At 45.2% G+C, this 19,056-nt stretch overlaps 1 protein-coding gene and 1 long non-coding RNA gene across 2 annotated transcripts in view; one reads left to right on the top strand and one right to left on the bottom strand.

Annotated features, from left to right (window-relative positions):
• DPYSL3 (dihydropyrimidinase like 3) overlaps window positions 1–9,824 on the bottom strand; it is a 109,163-nt gene extending 99,339 nt beyond the window's left edge. Inside the window, exon 1 of the mRNA XM_077326987.1 lies at window positions 9,330–9,824. Coding sequence (XP_077183102.1) covers window positions 9,330–9,665 — 336 coding nt within the window. The 5' untranslated portion in view covers window positions 9,666–9,824. The remainder of the gene's footprint in view (window positions 1–9,329) is intronic.
• Window positions 9,825–9,876: 52 nt separating this feature from the next.
• Window positions 9,877–15,534, top strand: LOC143832490 (uncharacterized). Its single transcript, XR_013229284.1, has 3 exons — window positions 9,877–10,001; window positions 12,786–12,877; window positions 15,093–15,534. It is a non-coding gene; the product is annotated as an uncharacterized LOC143832490 (long non-coding RNA).
• The last annotated feature ends 3,522 nt before the right edge of the window (window positions 15,535–19,056 follow it).

Genomic DNA, 19,056 nt, shown 5'->3' on the forward strand with positions numbered 1-19,056 from the left:
ACTTTATACACTGTAATATTTCCTTTTGTGACTTTTGCTGTCCATGGAACCCGCAGAAGCCTTCTCCAACAAGAGAGTTCAACTGAATTGATTCTTCTCTTGTCTGATTTTTTCATCGTCCAACTTTCATATCTATAAGTGGCTTTTGGAAATATGATAGATCTAACTAATCTACATTTGGTACTCAGGTTTATGTCCCTCCTTTTCCATGTTCGGTTCAAGCTCATCATCGCTGAGTGACCCAGAGCAATTCAACATTTTATCTCCATACTGTAATCACCACTCCCATCAATTTGTGATCTAAGAAAAATGTATTCTTGAATGCATTCGATCACTTCATCATCAATTGTTATTGTGACATTGATACCTGTGAGCATGTACACAATCAATTAAAGGTTACATTTATTCTCACTGAAACTCAATACAAGTTGCAAAAATAGATGATATAATAAAGACCAGTATATACGATGCAATAAAACTGGATTACACAGAGCGCAATGAAATAAAGTAAAATATACTTCATAAACTGTATTTCAAAAACTAGAAGCAGAAAGAAAAACTCTCCTCTAGGACATTTCCACGGGACCTGTTAAACAGCTGTTCTGCCAGGCCTACAGTTGAGGCTATCTGCCTGAAACCTACCTGCCTGAAACATCACTAGATTGTTAATCTATATTCACTATCTGAGAAGTGGTGGCTTTGGAATAATTTTATTTTAAACTGTAGCATGTTAATTTATTATTTTAATGTTTATGATGATAAATGATTGTATTGTGTTAATGTATTGTTTATTTATTTATTCATTCAGCTTATATACCGTCCCTCACTATGACATCTTGGGGTGGTATATGTTGTTAAAAGCCCTGAGTACTTTGGGAAGGGGGAATTATGAATAAAATTGTATTAAGCAACAACAACAACCATGCAGAAAATTCAAGCGACACAGATCTCTGTAGACAGCAGAAAAGCTAATATGTATATAACCTTTTAAGTCCATTTGGGATTCATTGAAACAAAGAACAAAATATGCTGACCACATATTCTGATTTTAAATATTAAAGTGTAACTATGATAAATATGTAATATCATATTGTAAAAAACAGTGGAAACGCTATTATTTAAAATATTCCTCTTACTCTCACTGAAACTCTATTTAGCAACCACTGGCTTCAACTGAAGTATTGAAGCGTTTTCCCCACAAAAACCAGATCATCCCTGTACCTAATCCTAAAGCAAAATTGTAATTTGCAATTTCATTAAACCCCACATTTTGTGGCATTACAGCCAGCTGTCATGGAAAAGACCACTTCCTAGAATAATTACTTAGGGGGGAAATGAGTTAAAGTACCAGAACAGATGCTGAAGAGACAAATATCCCTTCTATTCTCAAATAAAGGAATATAAATATCAAAGAATGTCTTTATTAAAACAAAGAGCAGAAACATGAGATTTAGAACAATATCTTTTCTGCAATATGTTTTATTATTATTATTATTATTATTATTATTATATTTATATCCCGCCACTCCCTTGCGGCTCGTGGCGGGTAACAATATCACAAATCCCCATTAAAACCACATAAAAACTATAATAACATTGCCAATATTACCAACATGGCAAGAACGGCAGCTCAACTTCCCCCCCCCTCCCTCCCACTACTAGCGGGTGGAGAGGAGGTCCTGATGATGTTTTGCTTCGGGTCCAGAACCCGAGTCCCCAGGGGGGGGGCATAGATCTATTATCAGCCCCGGCCTCAACCATAAACCTGGCGGAAGAGTTCCGTCTTGCAGGCCCTACGGAACGTTGAAAGATCCCGCAGGGCCCGCAGCTCTCCCGGGAGCTCATTCCACCAGTTCAGGGCCAGGACCAAAAAGGCCCTGGCCCTGGTCGAGGCCAGGCATGCTTCCTAGGGCCGGGAACGACCAACAGATTTTCACCCGCAGAGCGCAAGGCCCTGCGGGGGGCATGGGGCAATAGGCGATCCCTCAGGTATGTGGGTCCCAACTCACGTAAAGCCTTGAAGGTTAGAACCAGAACCTTGAACCGGATCTGGGCAGCAATTGGCAACCAGTGCAGCTGCCTCATCACTGGCTGGATGTGGGCCCTCCAAGATGTGCCAGTGAGGACCCTAGCAGCTGCGTTTTGCACTAGCTGAAGTTTCCAGATCAAGGACAAGGGAAGGCCCACGTAGAGCGAGTTACAGAAATCTATTCTGGAGGTGACCGTTGCATGGATCACTGTGGCTAAGTGTTCGGGGGACAGGTAGGGCGCTAGTAGTCGGGCCTGGCGAAGGTGGAAAAATGCCTGGCCCGCTACTTTTTTGACTTGCGTCTCCAAAGTCAGGGAGGCGTCAATGGTCACACCCAAGTTCCTGGCCTGGGACGTGATGGTGAGTTGTGTCCCTGCCAGGGTGGGTAAGCGCGCTTTTTGGTCCTGCCCCCTATGTCCCAGCCACAGGACCTCCGTCTTGGAGGGGTTGAGTTTCAGGCGACTCTGCTCGAACCATTCTGTCACTGCTTCCAAACTTCTGGCGAATGGTTCCGGGGGGGGGGGGGGGGGGGAGTCCGGGCAGCCATCCATGAGGAGATAGAGCTGGGTGTCATCAGCGTACTGGTGGCAACCCAGTCCAAAACTCCGTACCAGCTGGGCCAGAGGGCGCATAAAGATGTTGAATAATGTGGGGGAGAGGACCGCGCCCTGAGGGACCCCACAAGGGAGTCTATAGGAACACGAGAACTCATCCCCCACTACAACCCTCTGGGTCCGGTCCTGGGTCCAGTCCTTTTCCAAGGCATACCAATAATCCCGACTAGGGCGAAGAAATGTGGGTTTATGAACATTTAAGATACACAAGGGTAGTCAACCCGTGGTCCTCCAGATGTTCATGGATACAATTCCCATGAGCTCCTGCCAGCAAATGCTGGCAGGGGCTCATGGGAATTGTAGTCCATGGACATCTGGAGCAGTGGTCCCCAACCTTTTTATCGCTGGGGACCACTCAACACCGGGGACCACTCACCGGGGACCACTCAACGCCTTTTACTGAGGCCCGGTGGGGGGGGTAGTTTACTCCTCTACTCTCAACCACTGCCCCAACGCTCTGTGATCGCTATGGTAATGTTTAAACATCCCTTAAAAATAAGATACAGACACGCCACAACAATGAACATAAGGAACATTTTATTTTCATGGAAATTTTAACTCATGACAATGACAAATCAATGGGAACCCTGATCTTGTTCCTCTGCAACGAGATAGTCCCATCTGGGAGTGATGGGAGACGATGACACCCTAAGTGTGTTGTAAAGGGCCGGGGGGGGGGGAGAAGGCGTCCTTTGGGGCCCACCTCCAATTAGTCGAAGGACCACATGTTGTCCGGGCCCACAGGTTGGGGATCGCTAATCTGGAGGACCACAGGTTGACTACCCCTGCCTTAAAAGTTTTCTTTAGTGCTCATCTTCAAATCTAAGAGATATTTGCACAATCATAACATTACATTACTTGTGAAAACATGGTTAAAACAAACTGTAAAGATTACTAAATTTATTGTGGCATAGCTTTCCTAGAATCCACTGTGAGAACTATAGAGCAGGGATCCTCAGGGTCCTTAGGAACTCTGCGGGTGGACTGCAGCATTTCCACTCCTGACTTAGTGGACTCAGCCACAAGTTAGGGAACTGGCCACTCCCATTGCTCCCCTCCCAGGCATGTGTTCTCTTCTGCTTTCTGCACCTGGGAGGAGCAGAGCCTGTACACCTACTCCTGCTGTAAACTGCCTCCTGTCTCCCCCACTTCCCAAGCCTGCCTGTTAACACAAGTTGTGGTGTCATTTCTAGTGGCATGTCACTTCTGGGTGATATTGCAGAGAGGCATGGTAAGCTGACATAACTTCTAGGATGCCTCAAATCTTGCAAAATTTCAGGGGGTCCTCCATGGTCAAAAGGCTGAAAAAGGCTGCTATAGAAAATTACACACACACTTGCCAAGACATCGGAACGTTAGATTACACTGAGAAAGTGTACAGATAAGAACAAGATGCAGCCAAAAGAGTAAATTATTCAGAATGTGTGTAGACTACTCCCAACACTTGATGAACTGGCTCAGAAAAGTGAATAGTGTACATCTCCCTTCAAACAGCAGTTATTTTCTACTGGAAGCTAGCCACCCAGTCCCTTCTGGGCACAAGGTGATGAGGAGAAATGAACACTGGAATCCCAATTCAACAGCTTCGTACTAAAATCTCCTTTAAGCATGCCAACCTGAAGTCTAATATGGAATATTCAAGGGAGCCAAAAAGATCTTCCTAGCACTTACTTGGGATATAAATTTTGTTCTCTCACCCAGATGCAACAGACGGCACATATTCCAGCCAGGTAGCTCAGTACGAGAAACAACACACCGGGCCAGCTAGCCCTCAAAGTTGGGCATGCTCAGAACTCTTTTCTGCAGGCTAAGGGAATAAGTCAGGTAGGCAGCTACACCTTCATCACCAGAGGGAGACATTAGCTCCACATTACATTGTTTGCTCGTGTTGCAGCAGCCCAATTAAAACCACTACTATAATACCGACTAATAGGGCACTATGGAACTGATGTCACATTCTGGTAATGTAGGTTATCACAACGTGTGGTAAATGCATTTTCAAGAACACCAGAGTACACTCTGGCAGGATGTATGTATTAGTTCTCCAGTGTTCTGAGATGTGTTCTTATGCTGTGTGTGTTTATTTGTGACATATAACACATGGCTGATCACTGGAACCTGTTACTTGGGAAGGGGAAGGATATACAGTGGGAGTTGTCAATCCCTGGTCAGCGGCCGCGCTTGCCTCTCCCCCTCCCCCACAGTGAGAAGCTCACCAGGCCGCGAGCGAAGCGGCCACCAAAGTGGCCGCTTCCCTCGCGGCCCAGCTAGCTTCTTTCTGCGCGCGGGGGGGGAGAAGCAGGTGTGTCCGCTGGCATGCCGGCAGACAAAAACGCACATGCATAGAGCTGCCGCACATACATGTTAGTGCCCCCTGCTTGCAAAAATGCGCATGTGCGACAACTCTGCGCATGCGCGTTAGCGCCCCTGCCAGCGAAAACACGCATGCATGATGCCCAGGCCGCCGGCTCTTCCCCACCCCCGGAGGCGGTCCTCAACTGCAAAAAGGTTGGGGACCGCTGATATACAGGACATTAAGAATATCAACAGCTATTTATCAATAGGCTGCATGGTGTACTGGTTAAAGAGAAGTAGCAGTGAATTCTAATATGGATAACCGGGTTTGATTCCCCACTCCTCCAAATACAGCCAGGTGGGTGACCTTGATCTAGTCACAATTCTCCTAGGGCTCTTCCCTGAGATCTCTCTCAGTTCTCTCAGAGCTCTCTCAACCCCATCTACCTTATAGGGTGTCTGTTATGGGGAGGTTGTAAGCCACACTGGGACTCTTTCAAGTAGTTAAAAATGGGGTATAAAAAAACAGCTCTTCTATTTCTTCTTCAAGATGGCTAGTTCATTTTTCTTTCCATATCTGTCATGTTCCTAAACCGTAACTACAGCAGCACAGTGACTAACGGTACAATCCTATGTAAAATGACTCCAATGGGATTAGACTGGAGTGATTCTTTATAGAACATCAGGAAGCCAATGTCAAACTGGACTGAAAAGGCTGCACACATCGTAAAGTACTGCAATTCAGCCTTCATGGGTGGCAATCAACTGATCCAGGGGTCTCAGAAAATTAATTTTGTTGTTGTTGTTGTTGTCAGCCATTCAGTCATGTCAAACTCTTGGCGATCCCATGGTACAGCAACCACAATCCCCAATCCTGCACCTTTGTCGACCTGGTTTCCTTTTTCCACTGACTAATCCTAGCATAATTGCTTTCTCCATTGAGTTGGATTGCATTATATGACCAAAGTAAGTGAGCCGAAGTTTCGTGATTTTGCCTACCAATAATATACCAGACATTTTGTGTTATAGTACTTCCTTATTATGACTTTTGTTGTCCACGGAACCTGTAGAAGATTTCTCCAACATCAGAGTTGAAATTAATCGATTCTTCACTTGCCCAGTTTTTTCATTTTCCAACTTTCAAATCCGTAAGTGGTTATTGTGACATATCTGTTTTTTGCAGGTCATTATTTTTGTCTTTTGGTGTTTAAGAAAAGACCAGATTTCTTACTTACTTCATTGACTTTTGTAATCATCTGTTCTAGGCGTTGCTTAGTTCCTGACAGAAGTGTATTGTCATCAGCATACCGAAGATTATTTATATTCCTTCCTACAATTTTAAGTCCAAATTTTGCAGGGCTTTCCAAAATTTGTTGTGATCTACACAATCAAAAACTTTCTTACAATGTATAAAGCAGATGTAGACATCCTTATGATATTCCCATGACTTTTCCAAAATCCAATGCAGGTCTATGGGATCACGAGTGCCACGCCCGAATTGAAAGCCATCTTGAACATCTAGTAATTCCATTTCATTGGTTGTTGCTATGCATTGTATGATTTTGAGCAGGATTGTACTAGCATGAGAAATGAGGGTTATTCAGATTCAGAATCAGAGTACCTTTAGTGGCATAAAAAATGAGGGCTATTGTACAGTAATTCCATTTTTTTAGTCACCAGATCTGTTCCGCCCACAAAGCACATGAGAAGACAGAGGGCCCAGCCAGTGGTGGCACTGGATCATGGGGCCTGGGCAGCCATTGCACGACCCACTGTGGCCGAGGCAGTGGTTGCCCGGCCCCCGAGGCCAGAGCAGCACCGGGCAGCACCAGCCCTGAGCAGCCTCTGTATGAACTGCGAGGTGCTGAGGCAGTGGCTGCCCCAACTCCAAGGCATTTGAAGCGGCTGCGCCGCCCCCTGGGCAGCTGCTGCGCTACCCACAGAGCCAAGGCAGTGGAGAAGGAGCAGGTAAGTGGGAGCGGGGAAGGAGTGAGTGCATGTGCTTGCATGTGTGCACATGCGTGCATATGTGTGCACGCGACCCGCGGGGGTCAAGGCAGCAGAGCAGGAGCAGGTAAGCAGGAGGGTGGAAGGGAAGGGAGTGAGTGTGTTTGCATGTGTTTGCTTGCTTGGAGGGAGGGAGGGAGTTTGGGAAACCCACTGGTAAAGGGAGAAAAGGGAGGGGGGAAGGGGAAGTCCTTGTGTGCCTTTGCACGTGAGAGAGAAGAGAAAGCAGGGAGGAGGTTAGGAAATGAACAGGTAAGGGGGAAACCGGGTGGTATGAGGGGAGGGAAAGTGTGTGTGTGCTTGTGAGGGAGGGGGCTCTGACAAAGTCACTCCAGAGAAGGTATGTGTCCCACACACCCTCTGACAGTAAGGACTGTAAGGACAATTTTTTTTTGTCTACCTTTCTCAATGAGAATCAAAGTGGAATACAAAATATATGGCAATGAATATGCTTTTCTACACTAGTAATATATCTATATGGGCGAAATGTCTGTCAATGAAATTGATTAAGTAATTACAAACCTGCCTTTTGAGGATTCAAAGTGACTTATAAATGTACCACAGGTTCTGAAAACAAAATGTGCATTAAATTATGTTGAACAAGCCTCGTAACAGACAGCAGATTGCTAGCTTATTTCTGGTGATATGATGTGCAACGTAATGGACAAGCTGTGTGTGTATGCATAGAGTGCCATCAAATCATGGCCAAGTGATGGCAATCCCTTGTGGGGTTGCCCAGGAAAGTGAAAACAGAGGTGGTGTGCCATTACCTTCTTTGGTAGTCTTCCATGGAAGCTAAGCTTCCAAGATCTGAAAAGATCCAACTAAACCATGCCACCTTCCCTCTCAATGGATGAGCCATATGCCAGTTTAATTTCAGTAGCCCTCAGAAATATTATTACCCCAAAGTGGAAAACTGTACACCCAGTGTCCATTTACTTGTCCAAAAGGGATATAAATAATTCCTTAAAGTTTCCATATCCTAGTAGAATGCTTGCTCAACTCTCTCTGTGTGTATGTAAAGTGCCATTAAGTTACATCCTACTTATGGTGACTCCAGCAAGAGGCTTTCAAGGCAAGTGAGAAGCAGAGGTGCTTTGCCATTGCCTTCTTCTGCAAAGTCTTACCTTGGCCGTCTGCCTTCCAAGTACCACCCCTGCTTAGCTTCTTGACATGTGACAAATTCAGGCTATACTATGCTGGTTACCCTGTCATTTGATCAACTGCAGATAAGCAATGTCAAAACCTAAAAAGACATTTCTACCTACTGGTACAAATCTGAAGCCTCAACTTAGGAAGCAATATTTAAGTTTTCATGTTTTTTAATACCAGCAGAAGATCAAAAGATTTTGATATGTGCACTACAATTTAATAAAAGGTTATTCTTCTATTTAAAAATAGACATATTATCAAATATGACTTAAGCTCACTGTAACCTCAATATGCTTGCTTGACCATTCTTGGAATCATACCATAGACCTTTTAAGTTAATAACTTCAAAAATGCTGCTGACTTGCAGTTTGGTGTAAAGAAGGGCCTTGCTCACTCTTTCTCTCTCTCAAAAAGAAAGAAAACAGAAAAAAATTACACAGACCTTTCTTGGTTAACCACCACCCTGAGGAGCAAGATTTAAGATACCGCATGCTTTGGATAGAATGAGCAACAGCTTTCCATTGTAGGGTTATTATTACTCACTATAATATAATGTATAATAATATGTATAATAATTTAAATGTGATCACATGGTCTCTAAATGTATGTACTAAGGCAGAGCAGATTTATTTTACTCAATTATGATTCACATTCTTAAACTGCAATGCTTTATGCTAACTACCTTCGGGCCTACAGTGCTGCTGGGGAAGTGGTAGGAAAGAGCACAACAAGATTCCTCAAAACTTCACACACACTGTTCAGATGCCAAGTTTATATGTCAGGAGGAGGGGGGAGAGGAGCTAGGCTCCGTGTCTCTCTCCTGGCAACGGTTAAAACTACTACCACCGCAATTCTGAAACAGGCCACAAAAACGAAGGCCAAGAACTCATTTTACCTTCATTGGCAATGTGTAGTTCGACCAGAAGTTTAAGTCGTGTATGCATGACTCTAGTGTTTCTCAGAAGGACCAGACGCACTTGCTTGGCAGGGAGTTGCACTGAATAAAAGTGGGATTTCCTTATCAGCACAGACTATCAAGCTGACCTCGAACCTCTCTCCCTCGTCTCTCATCTCTCCCCTTCCCTAGCCAAAGTACGGCCGATGCACTCGAGCCACCTTCTGTGGCCTCCCTCTGCCCTTCCATCACTCATCTCTGCTCAGCAACGTAAGAGGAGGGCAGGGACCTTCCCAGGATGTTCCTTTTTCCCGCCCGCCCGCCGGCGCCCCCTTACTTTGTAATCCTCGCGGCTGAGGTTTTGCAGGCGCTCTTTGCCTGAGGCTGCCCGGATTTCGACGACGCCGGCCGCGGGTTCCTGAGGACGTGGTGGGGGCGCCGGTTCCTGCTGCCGCGTCGGGGGGCGGCGAGCTCCGCGCTGCCCCACGCTGAGCGCCCCGAAGTCCAGCGTCTTGCTCTCAAAGGCGCCTTCCACGCTGCAGAACATCCCCCCATACTTCTGACGGGGGACTTGGTCGGTGGTGCCCGGGCGCGCCAGGTACACGGGCAGCTCCTCGTCCGCCGCCTCAGGCGGCCCCAGCTCCCGCCCTCTCCTCCCGCCGCTCGAGGCCATGGCGGCCACCGGCCAGACAGCGCTCAAGCAACGATGGGGCGCCTGCCGCCGGTGGAAGCAGCCCGCTCCTGCCTCTAAGGGGGGATGGTGAGGGGGGGGACGACGACGAGGAGGAGGAGGAGGAGGGGAGAGGCTTCGAGTGCGCCACAGCCCTCTCGTCAGCCGCTCGCCTCAGCTCAGGCGCGGAGTGACTGACAGAAACGGAGCGAGAGAAAGAGCGGCTGCCGGGAGGGAGGTGGCGGAACTGCCCGGACCGCCACGAGGACTTTTCACACAAGCCGGCCCTGAGGCGGCCGACGCCTCCCCCCGCCCCGGCAGAAGAAGGCTGCTCCCATTGTAAGGGTATAATGCGGGCATCTCCTTCCATCCTCTCTCAAACAGTGTGCTACGAAGATCAGAACAAAGTTGTGACAACTTCAAGCCGAACTTCCGTGGCGGAGTGAACAATTGCCACTCTTTCGGCTGTTTTTGTTTTACAAAACTCACTCTTGTAGCTGTCATAGAAATGTGACACACAGTGATTCCTTGCGCACCACCTTAGACAGGGGATACCTAGTTAGAAAATTAACAACCATATTCCTGCGACTTCACGGCTTACCCTCTCTCACTGCATTGTTGCTGAGATTTCAAACGAGATGCCTGTTGTAGAAATGAGTGTTATTATTTAATGATGAAGGCAGGATGCAAGCACATGTTCTCTCAATTGCTTCTTTATCAATATTCCACATGACCTTGTGCAGAACACCTGGAACGAAAATCTAGCTAGCTAAACATGGTAGAAATACCAGTCTATCTGTGAAAACTGCAGGCATGCAAGGGTGCTTGGCCTTGTGGCCTTCATTCCTCTTTCCCCTGCAAAACAGGTTTTAAACTGATGGTTTTGGATTTCTGTAAACGTCTATAATCATATGACTAGCAATCAAAGTAAAGCTTGTGTATATCTAAATAAAGGCATTGGAAGAGAGAGATTGATTTATATGATGCAAAGCAGAAAAACAAAATTCATTGAAAATCTCATTCTGAGTACAGTGCTAGGGGGTTCATTTGTACATGGATAGGGATTGCATGAGAGGCAGAAATCACCAGGTACAGCTTTTTCCTTTACTGTGTTTCCATTCAAGGAAAAGCTTTTTGCTTACTCTGTAGAGCACAGAGACACCATCATTAAAATGTAGTAATACCAAATCCTTCCATGCATACACACATAATCATATTACTCACCTTTGGGGCTATTTTTTACTAGCACATTAACAATTTGGCTTTGTTTAAATAATAAGTATGTGTAAGTAGATCTAGAATGTTGCAAAAGTGGATTTAGGACACTAAAATAAAACTACCATTTTATTAGACTATTGCAGTGACAAAATTACTTTGATGTTTTTGATAACCAAGCCTTGTGTGTGGGTATGGGTGTGTGGCATGCAAACATGATTTCTCAGCATCACAACTACATATTCATATCCCATTGGTAGGATGCCAAACAAAACTTTACATGTGCCTAATTGTGGGTTTAATTTCTGTAAATCCATAGCCTGGTACATTAATAGTTTTATCAACTTCCAACAGATTGCCTGTCTTCCCAGAGGTAAAAAAATCCATCTTTGTGATGAGAAGTTGCATTCTCACAAAATGATGGCAGACTAAGAAAATGTAGATCCTGTCGTACAGCAAGGAATCTTCAAAATACAGGCCATGGCAAAGCGATGATGAATCTGCAAGTGAAATTCACCAAAAGATACTGCAGTTTGTTGAAGAAGAGTCCATTTTAAGATTGTCATTTCTGCTAATGGAATAAGTGGAACAGCAAATAAAATGAAGCTCAGACAAACCAGAGATGCTCTTTGTCAGAGTTTACACAAAGCTCATTGCCTGCATTTCGGAGTTGCTTTCAGATTGGGCCCCTTCGGTCAAAGTGCCTTTTGCCAGCGTCCAAGATAAAATCACCGTTTTACACAAGATCTAGAGGGCAGATCACAACAGACTGAAAACTGCATAACCATTACTTAAAACGATTAGACCAATTGGATAAAAATCAACCAAACCCAGCAATATTAAATATTCCAGAGGGGTAACCTGCTTGTGCCTTTAAGCAGTTTCCATTAGAACCTCACTGTGTGTCAGATGTTCCATTCTCAGGATCATTGTGAATGGTTAAATTTGCAAATATGGGGTGGGGGAGTATCTGTGGCTTCCAGTGGAAAACCAGAGGCCCAAACAGCCCTGGAACGGCACTTCTCCTCCCAACCACTGGTCATTTCATTTAAGGAAGTACAGGCTTAACGAGTCATGCACTGTGCTCAGTTTGGCTGCAGCATTGCTGAGTGACTGGCCATTTTGGCTGTGCAACCTGAACAAGTTGCACACCATTGCGGCAACTGAGTACCCTTGTATAAGTTATTTGACCAAAAAGGTGGAGTGGCTGCTGCATGTTGCCTCACTTGGTTGGACAGATACAAAGACTGCAGTGTCCATTCCTCACACTTCCTCAACACAAAGATGACCTAGTGATTGTGTGGAGGCACAGCTGGTGTGGCCATGTGTACTCTCCCTCTCTGAGCTTGTGGAGGGGTCATGCACTCAGAGCTAGCTGCTTCATGTGGTCAGGCTCCAAATCTCAAGGGAAACTGCAAGCTGTAATTTTTTCAGGGGGAGAAACAGTGGGGGTGGGGAATAATTAAAAGGATAGATGGGAAATTTTGAGCTCTTCCTTCAATTGTGGTTTATCCCCTGAATTTACAAAGTCTTGGAAAGGGGGCAGTATTTATGAACTGAGAAATCTCTGCCAGAAGAACAGCTGGGAAGAGGTAGCTAATACATTAAAAGTGCATCTCTCTCTTATATTGAAACAGCACATTTGTTTTGTGAGAGCCAGTGAGAGCCATAGGTGAGAGCGATTCTGCGCTCCCCCACATGCAGCCAGCTGGGTGACCTTGGGCTTGCCACGGCACTGATAAAACTGTTCTGACCGGGCAGTGATATCAGGGCTCTCTCAGCCTCACCCACCCCACAGGGTGTCTGTTGTGGGAAGAGGAATGGGAAGGCGACTGTAAGCGGCTTTGAGCCTCCTTTGAGTATGGAAAAGCGGCATATAAGAACCAACTCTTCTTTTTCTTCTTTTAGGTGAAGGAGACCATTTTTCCAAATAAGGAATACTTGAGAACTTGTGCATTCAATGCTGAATTCTTGGAAGCCAAACTTGACTCCCAGCCTTGGTGAGAAAGAGAAGAGTATGGGGGGGGGGGGGTTACCATATATACTCGCGTATAAGCCAAATTTTTTAGCCATTTTTTAATCTGAAAAAGTCCCCCTCGGTTTATATGTGGGTATTAAAAAACCAGCTTCCAGACAAGACAGGAGGGTGGGGGTGGGGGACAAGTATACTTGCCTGAACAAGCAGAGGCAGGTACAACAGAGACGCAACAAGCCTGCGAGGGAAAGAGCAGTCTCTGACTCGCCCCTCACTGCCTTAACAAGGCTAATACGAGGCTAGCATGTGTTGCAGGAAGCTCTGAAGCCACTGTCTCAGAGGAAGAGCAGAGAGCAGAAGAAGGAAACACCCCGAGAGGAAGGAATAAGGGCAAGAGGCGTCAGAGGGAAAGCTGAGGGAGGAGGAGGGTGGGAGGAAAAGGGGAAAAAATCCTGCCCAAAACGGGGGAGGGGAGGAAAGGAGAAAAAGCTACTATCCAAACACCACCCTTGGCTTATAAGTTTTTCCAGCATTTTGTGGTTTAATTAGGTGCCTCTGCTTATATGCGAGTATATACAGTATATACTCCCTAAAGAGATCTTCTAGGCTGGGCTTCATTTTATTTGTAGAATGTTGTTGTCAAACATTTAGTTGTGTCCAACTCTTGGTAATCTCATGGCAAAAGCAAATGAGCCAGAGTTTCGTGATTTTGCCTACCAGACTTTACGTGCAGTATTTCCTTGTTTGTGACTTTTGCTGTCCATGGAACCCACAGAAGGCTTCTCCAACTCCAGAGTTGAAATTAATCGATTCTTGTCTGAGTATTTCATAGTTCATTTTTCACAGCCATAAGTGGCTATTGAAAATATGATAGACCTAACTAATCTACATTTGATAGTTAGGCTTATGTCCTTGCTTTTCCAAGTTCCCTTCAAGCTCATAATTGCTGAGCAAACCAGAGCAATTTGACATTTTATTCCATACTGCAATTGCCACTCCCATCAATTTGTTATCCAAGAAAAATGAATTCTTGAAATCATTCAATCTCTTCACCATCAATTGTTATTGTGGCATCTGTTTTTGCAGGGGTCATTATTTTTGTCTTTTAGTTTTAAAAAGGCCAAATTTCTTTTTTATATGATCTTTAGAATCAGCAGTTCTAGGCCTTCCTTAGTTTCTGACAGGAGGTTATTGTCATCAGCATTCCAAAGATTATTTATATACCTTCCTCCAATCTCAATTTCAGTGTTGGATTCTTTCAGTTCAGTCTCTCTCATAATGATTTCAACATAAAGGTTAAACAGGAAGAAAGAAAGAATACAACCTTCACACGCTCCTTTCTCAATTTTGAACCAGTCAATGTCACCAAATGGTGTACTTACATTGACTTCTTGGTTTGCATAGAGTGACTACATCAGTTTAATCAAATGTACTGGCACCCCCAAATTTTGCAAGGCTTTTCAAAATTTGTTGTAATCCACACAATCAAAAGCTTTCTTACAGTCTATAAAGCAGATGTAGACATACTTATGATATTCTCATGACTTTTCCAAAATCCAGTGCAGGTTTGCTATGTGATCATGAGTGCTTTGACTACACACACCTAAATGCAGAAAAGTCTTCCCTTCAAAATCCCAAGCATAATATTTGCCTTTTGTTCATCAATTAAATTAAAGCCACAGATTGCTAGATTTTCAAGCACCTGCCTCATTCCAGATATTTTTCATATTTTTCTCTGTTATAACCTTACTTTGCAAAGTTTTCTTATCCGTGCTTCTTGTGATTTAATACTAGTAAACCCAAAATACTCTTCTAGACTCATACACATTTTCCTGTCTGAGATTTTTCAGACTTGAAAGCCTGTTTGTCATCTAATGATCCCATAATAATGTTCTTGGCAGTGCCATTTTTTACTATCGAAAAGTTTGATTCCTTGCCTTTCTCTGTTGTTTGTTCTTCCTCTAGGATTCCAGCAGCTCATTTACTTCATTTACTCAAATATGAGATTTTTTTTTAAGCTAGCTTCTATAGTTCTCAGCCGTAAATTTTGGCATCTCCAAATGTCTGCTTGATCAAAATTAACATCACAAGGGGAGTCTGCTAATTAAATACTTTATTTTTAAACATTAGCTTCTGATAGACTCTAGACCCATAACCTACTGGTTAAATGTAAAAAAAAATGATTTGACTTGGAAGCATATTTACACAGTATCCCTAATCGTCCACATTTCTCATTCAAGGAAAAATGCTGTTCAAAAGTTTTTAAAAGATGAATTGACTCCGGTGAAAGAAATTCACTTACAAATACAAAAGCACATCTTATGACACATTCATGTAAGTACCTTTAATTAATTGTGAACAGATTAACTTCAAAAAAGTTAACTTGCTACAGCTCCAAGCCCAGGTAGGAGAGAGAAGAAGAGAGGTGACATATAAGATGAAACACAGAAGGCAAGCAAAGGCCAAGGAGGCTCAACATCTAACCATAAAATCTATAAGGCGATTCTTAAAGATCTCATAATTTCTCAAGGCTCCCTCAGGAAACAGAGATTGCACCATTTCTCCAGTGATCATCAGATAGGAATAAAGAATTAATGTTTAAAGTGGCCAAGTTTGGATGGATGGCATCTAGGCTCAGAAGCCTCTGGACTAAATGAGGGAATGAATTATTTTATTCCATAGTTTATGTATTGTATGCTGCTTTGATATTTTATATTATTGTATGTATGCCACTTTTGATATTTCAGTATCGTATTCTGAAATCCATTTTTGTTTGTTGGTCTTGGACTGTAATAAAGCAATAATTCAATTTGCTTTGAATGTCTAACCAATGAGATGGTAGAGCCAACTTCCAAGTATAGCTGAGTGAGAGAATTCTCTTAATGTTTTCCCTCCCAGATTCTCTTGCATACAGATTTGCTGGTCATTAGAGGGGCCAGTCCAGGATTTGGAAAATATCCAATTTTTAATTGGATTTCATTCTCCCTAAAGGAACAGATCCATAGCTTGCAGATGCTGCTAGATCCATGTCTGAAGATGAATACTCACATCTCATTTCTAGTCACTAGTGATTTAGTAGCTGCACCCTCTCTTTAAAAGTTTGATTTGGCAGATTGTGTTTTGTTCTTCTTCCCCTTTCTGTGGGTTGCAGAAATCCAACCTAGAGGTGACTGTCACCTGGATTGCTGTGGCTAGGTGTTCCGGGGCCATGTAGGGTGCTAGTAGCTTGGCTTGGCATAGGTGGAAGAAAGCTAGCCATCCTACTGTGGTGTCCTGCTCCTCTATGGAGAGGGTGGTGTCGAAGATCACACCCAGGTTCCTAGCTGAGTGTGCAACTGATAGTTGTACCCCATCCAGGTAGGGCAGTCATGCTTCCTCGCCTGGATCTTTCCTACCAAACCACAGGAACCCCAGCTTTGAAGGATTCAACTTCAGACAGCTCTGCTTGAGCCAGCCCGGCACAGCTTCCAAACATCTGGCTAATGAATCTGGGGCTGAGTCAGAGTGACTGTCCATCGTGAGAAAAAGCTGGGTGTTATTGGCGTATTAATGACACCCTTGTCCAAACTTCTGTATGAGCTGGGGAAAGGGCACATAAAATATTGAATAGGATTTGGGAGATAACTGTTCCTTGCAGCGCCTGGCATAGGAGTTGCCAGCAATGAGATTGGTTCTCTCCTATTGCTACCCTCTGTCTGTGATCCGGAGTCCAGGGGGACCCATAAGACCAACAAAGTTTTATTCAAGAAATACGCTTTTGTGTGTGATAGCCAAATGGCCAAATTAGGGTTCTTTTGCACATCCCCAATGAATCACACTGAAAGAAAAAAAAAACCTTTTCATATTTTTACTGCAGAAGAAATATAGACACAGGGGAGTTCCCAAATCTGTGTGGAGAATAATATAATTACATGAGATTGAATAATTTCCCATTGGAGACGAGGAAAGGTGATGCCCTTACAGGTCAAGCCAATAACTTGGCGTCTCCACACCCCCCCCCCCTGGACATCCCACGGGACCACTCTGCAGCCACCAAGCCAGTCCCACCCTGAAAAGTTGCTGACACATTCTGAAAAGCTGTTTCCATTATCTCCCCCTTCCGCCCAATTGTTTACATAAATGGTAGTGACACACTCTTCTACCATTTCTCTAACCTTGAGGAAGACTATCTCAGTTATAAAATAAACAAGGGGACAAGGATTCTCGACCTTTATATAGTTCCACATAAGGAGCGATCATCCTTGTTGTTTGATTATTTTATAATTCAGCTTCTATCCTGCCACTTCCGTGAACTGGCTCATGGCGCCTAGCAGTGTATTAGACCCCATGTTAAAACCCACCATAAATGCCTTAAAATGTCCAGAGATGTATCTACAGGACATTGTGAATAAAGTTCTTGTGTACTGCTAAGTATTATTGAGAGGAGCCCACACAGAGCACCCATAACCAACAGCTGACAGGGGGGAGAAACCTTGAACTGAAATGGCTGCTATCAAGAGCCAAACTGAACAGGAAGAAAAAATGAAACTACTCTGTGCTAAGTAGTAAGAAGAAGAAGAAGAAGAAGAAGAAGAAGAAGAAGAGTTGGTTCTTATATGCCGCTTTTCCCTAACCGAAGGAGGCTCAAAGTGGCTTACAGTTGCCTTCCCATTCCTCTCCCCACAACAGACACCCTGTGGGGTGGGTGAGGCTGAGAGAGCCCTGATATCACTGCCCGGTCAGAACAGTAAGGCAAGCAGGATCAACAATACTTAGGCTATCATTTTAAACAGCATGATCCTAAATGAAGATACGCCCTTCTAAATCCACTGAAGTTAATGGCCTCAGAAGGTTGTAACTCTGTTTATGATTGCATTGTAATATTCCTAGTCATATGTCTACAAAAACATTTTGCTTTAACATGGCAACAATAATGATGCTGACAAATGGGGAAAATGATATCAATATCAACCAGATGTTTGAGTTTTAGTCAGGATAATTTTATATAGTCATCAAAGTCTCACTACAAACAGCGGACTAAGTCTTTGTTTTACTATATACATACAACTGCTGAAAATGAAAAATGTGTGGTTGTCCAAGACACAAATGACTAACTGACAACATTGATCAAAGGGCTTTCTGAAGATACAGCTCATCCAACAAGAAAATCCAGATCCCAGACTAATCCTGCCTGAATCACTCAATGACAAGGAAAATAATTCAGCAGTCTTCTGGATTTTTAATTGTTTCTATGTGTGCTCCATACTTCACATGCTGTAGATTGGTAAAATGTGGTATGGATCCTATTACTGTCAGGTGGATTGAGAACTGGTTGAAAGATCATGCCCAAAGGGTAATTGTAGATGGTTTATCATCCTGGAGAGGGTGGGGTACCTCAAGGATCTGTCCTGGTCCCTATGTTCTTCAACATATTTATAAATGACTAGAAATTAAGCCCGCTGCAGGGTAGATGCAGCAGGCGCTAGGAGACCTGGTGAGCTGGGTGGGGCGGCTCCGGGGCCCGCACCCGCTCGTGAGAGGGCATCGTGGGAGGCGGCGGCAGCTCCCGGGCCCCCATCCGCGGCTCGCTGGCTACCTGAGGGGTTGTTGCGGCGGTGTTGTTCTCCCGGCGTCTGCTGTGTAGGTGTGGCCGCAGGCGGCAGCAGTGGCGCGGCCAGTGGCTGAGGCGTCGCGGCGGGGCGGTGGTGGCAAGGTGGGGCGGTAGGCGAGGCACAGTGCAAGCGGGCAGGCCGGCGGGCAGGAGTGGCGGCGCTGGAGTGTGCGGAGGCTGCGGCTGGCGGCGGCGCTCCCGGAGCTGCAGAGGCATTGCGTGAGTGGGGGGGAGGTGGCGGCGGCGCTGCTGTGTGGGGTGGTGGCGGCTGCAGGTGTTTGCGGCGGCGTGGTGGATTGCAGGGTGGGCAGAGGCGCGGGGGAAGGTAAGCTTGGGTGGGCGGAAGCCTGAGCGCGGCAGCGGATTGTGTTTGGGGGCGGTGGGGAGGCAGCGAGTTGGTGGCGGGGTTGTGAGTCATGTCTTCGGGGCAGCGCGGCAGTAGCGTGCGACCGAGCGTGGCCGTGGCTAGGGAGGGAATGGCGGTGGGCCGGAAGCGGCCGAGGGGAGGCGGATCGGGAGGCGCTGTGTGCCTCCCGATTGGTGAGTCCGGCGGCAAGGGACCAATGGTGAGCCGCACTGCGAGCGGCTCGCTATTGGTCCCTTGGCGGCGGACT

Source organism: Paroedura picta, chromosome 3, assembly GCF_049243985.1.
Source record: "Paroedura picta isolate Pp20150507F chromosome 3, Ppicta_v3.0, whole genome shotgun sequence".
Lineage (NCBI taxonomy): Eukaryota > Metazoa > Chordata > Lepidosauria > Squamata > Gekkonidae > Paroedura > Paroedura picta.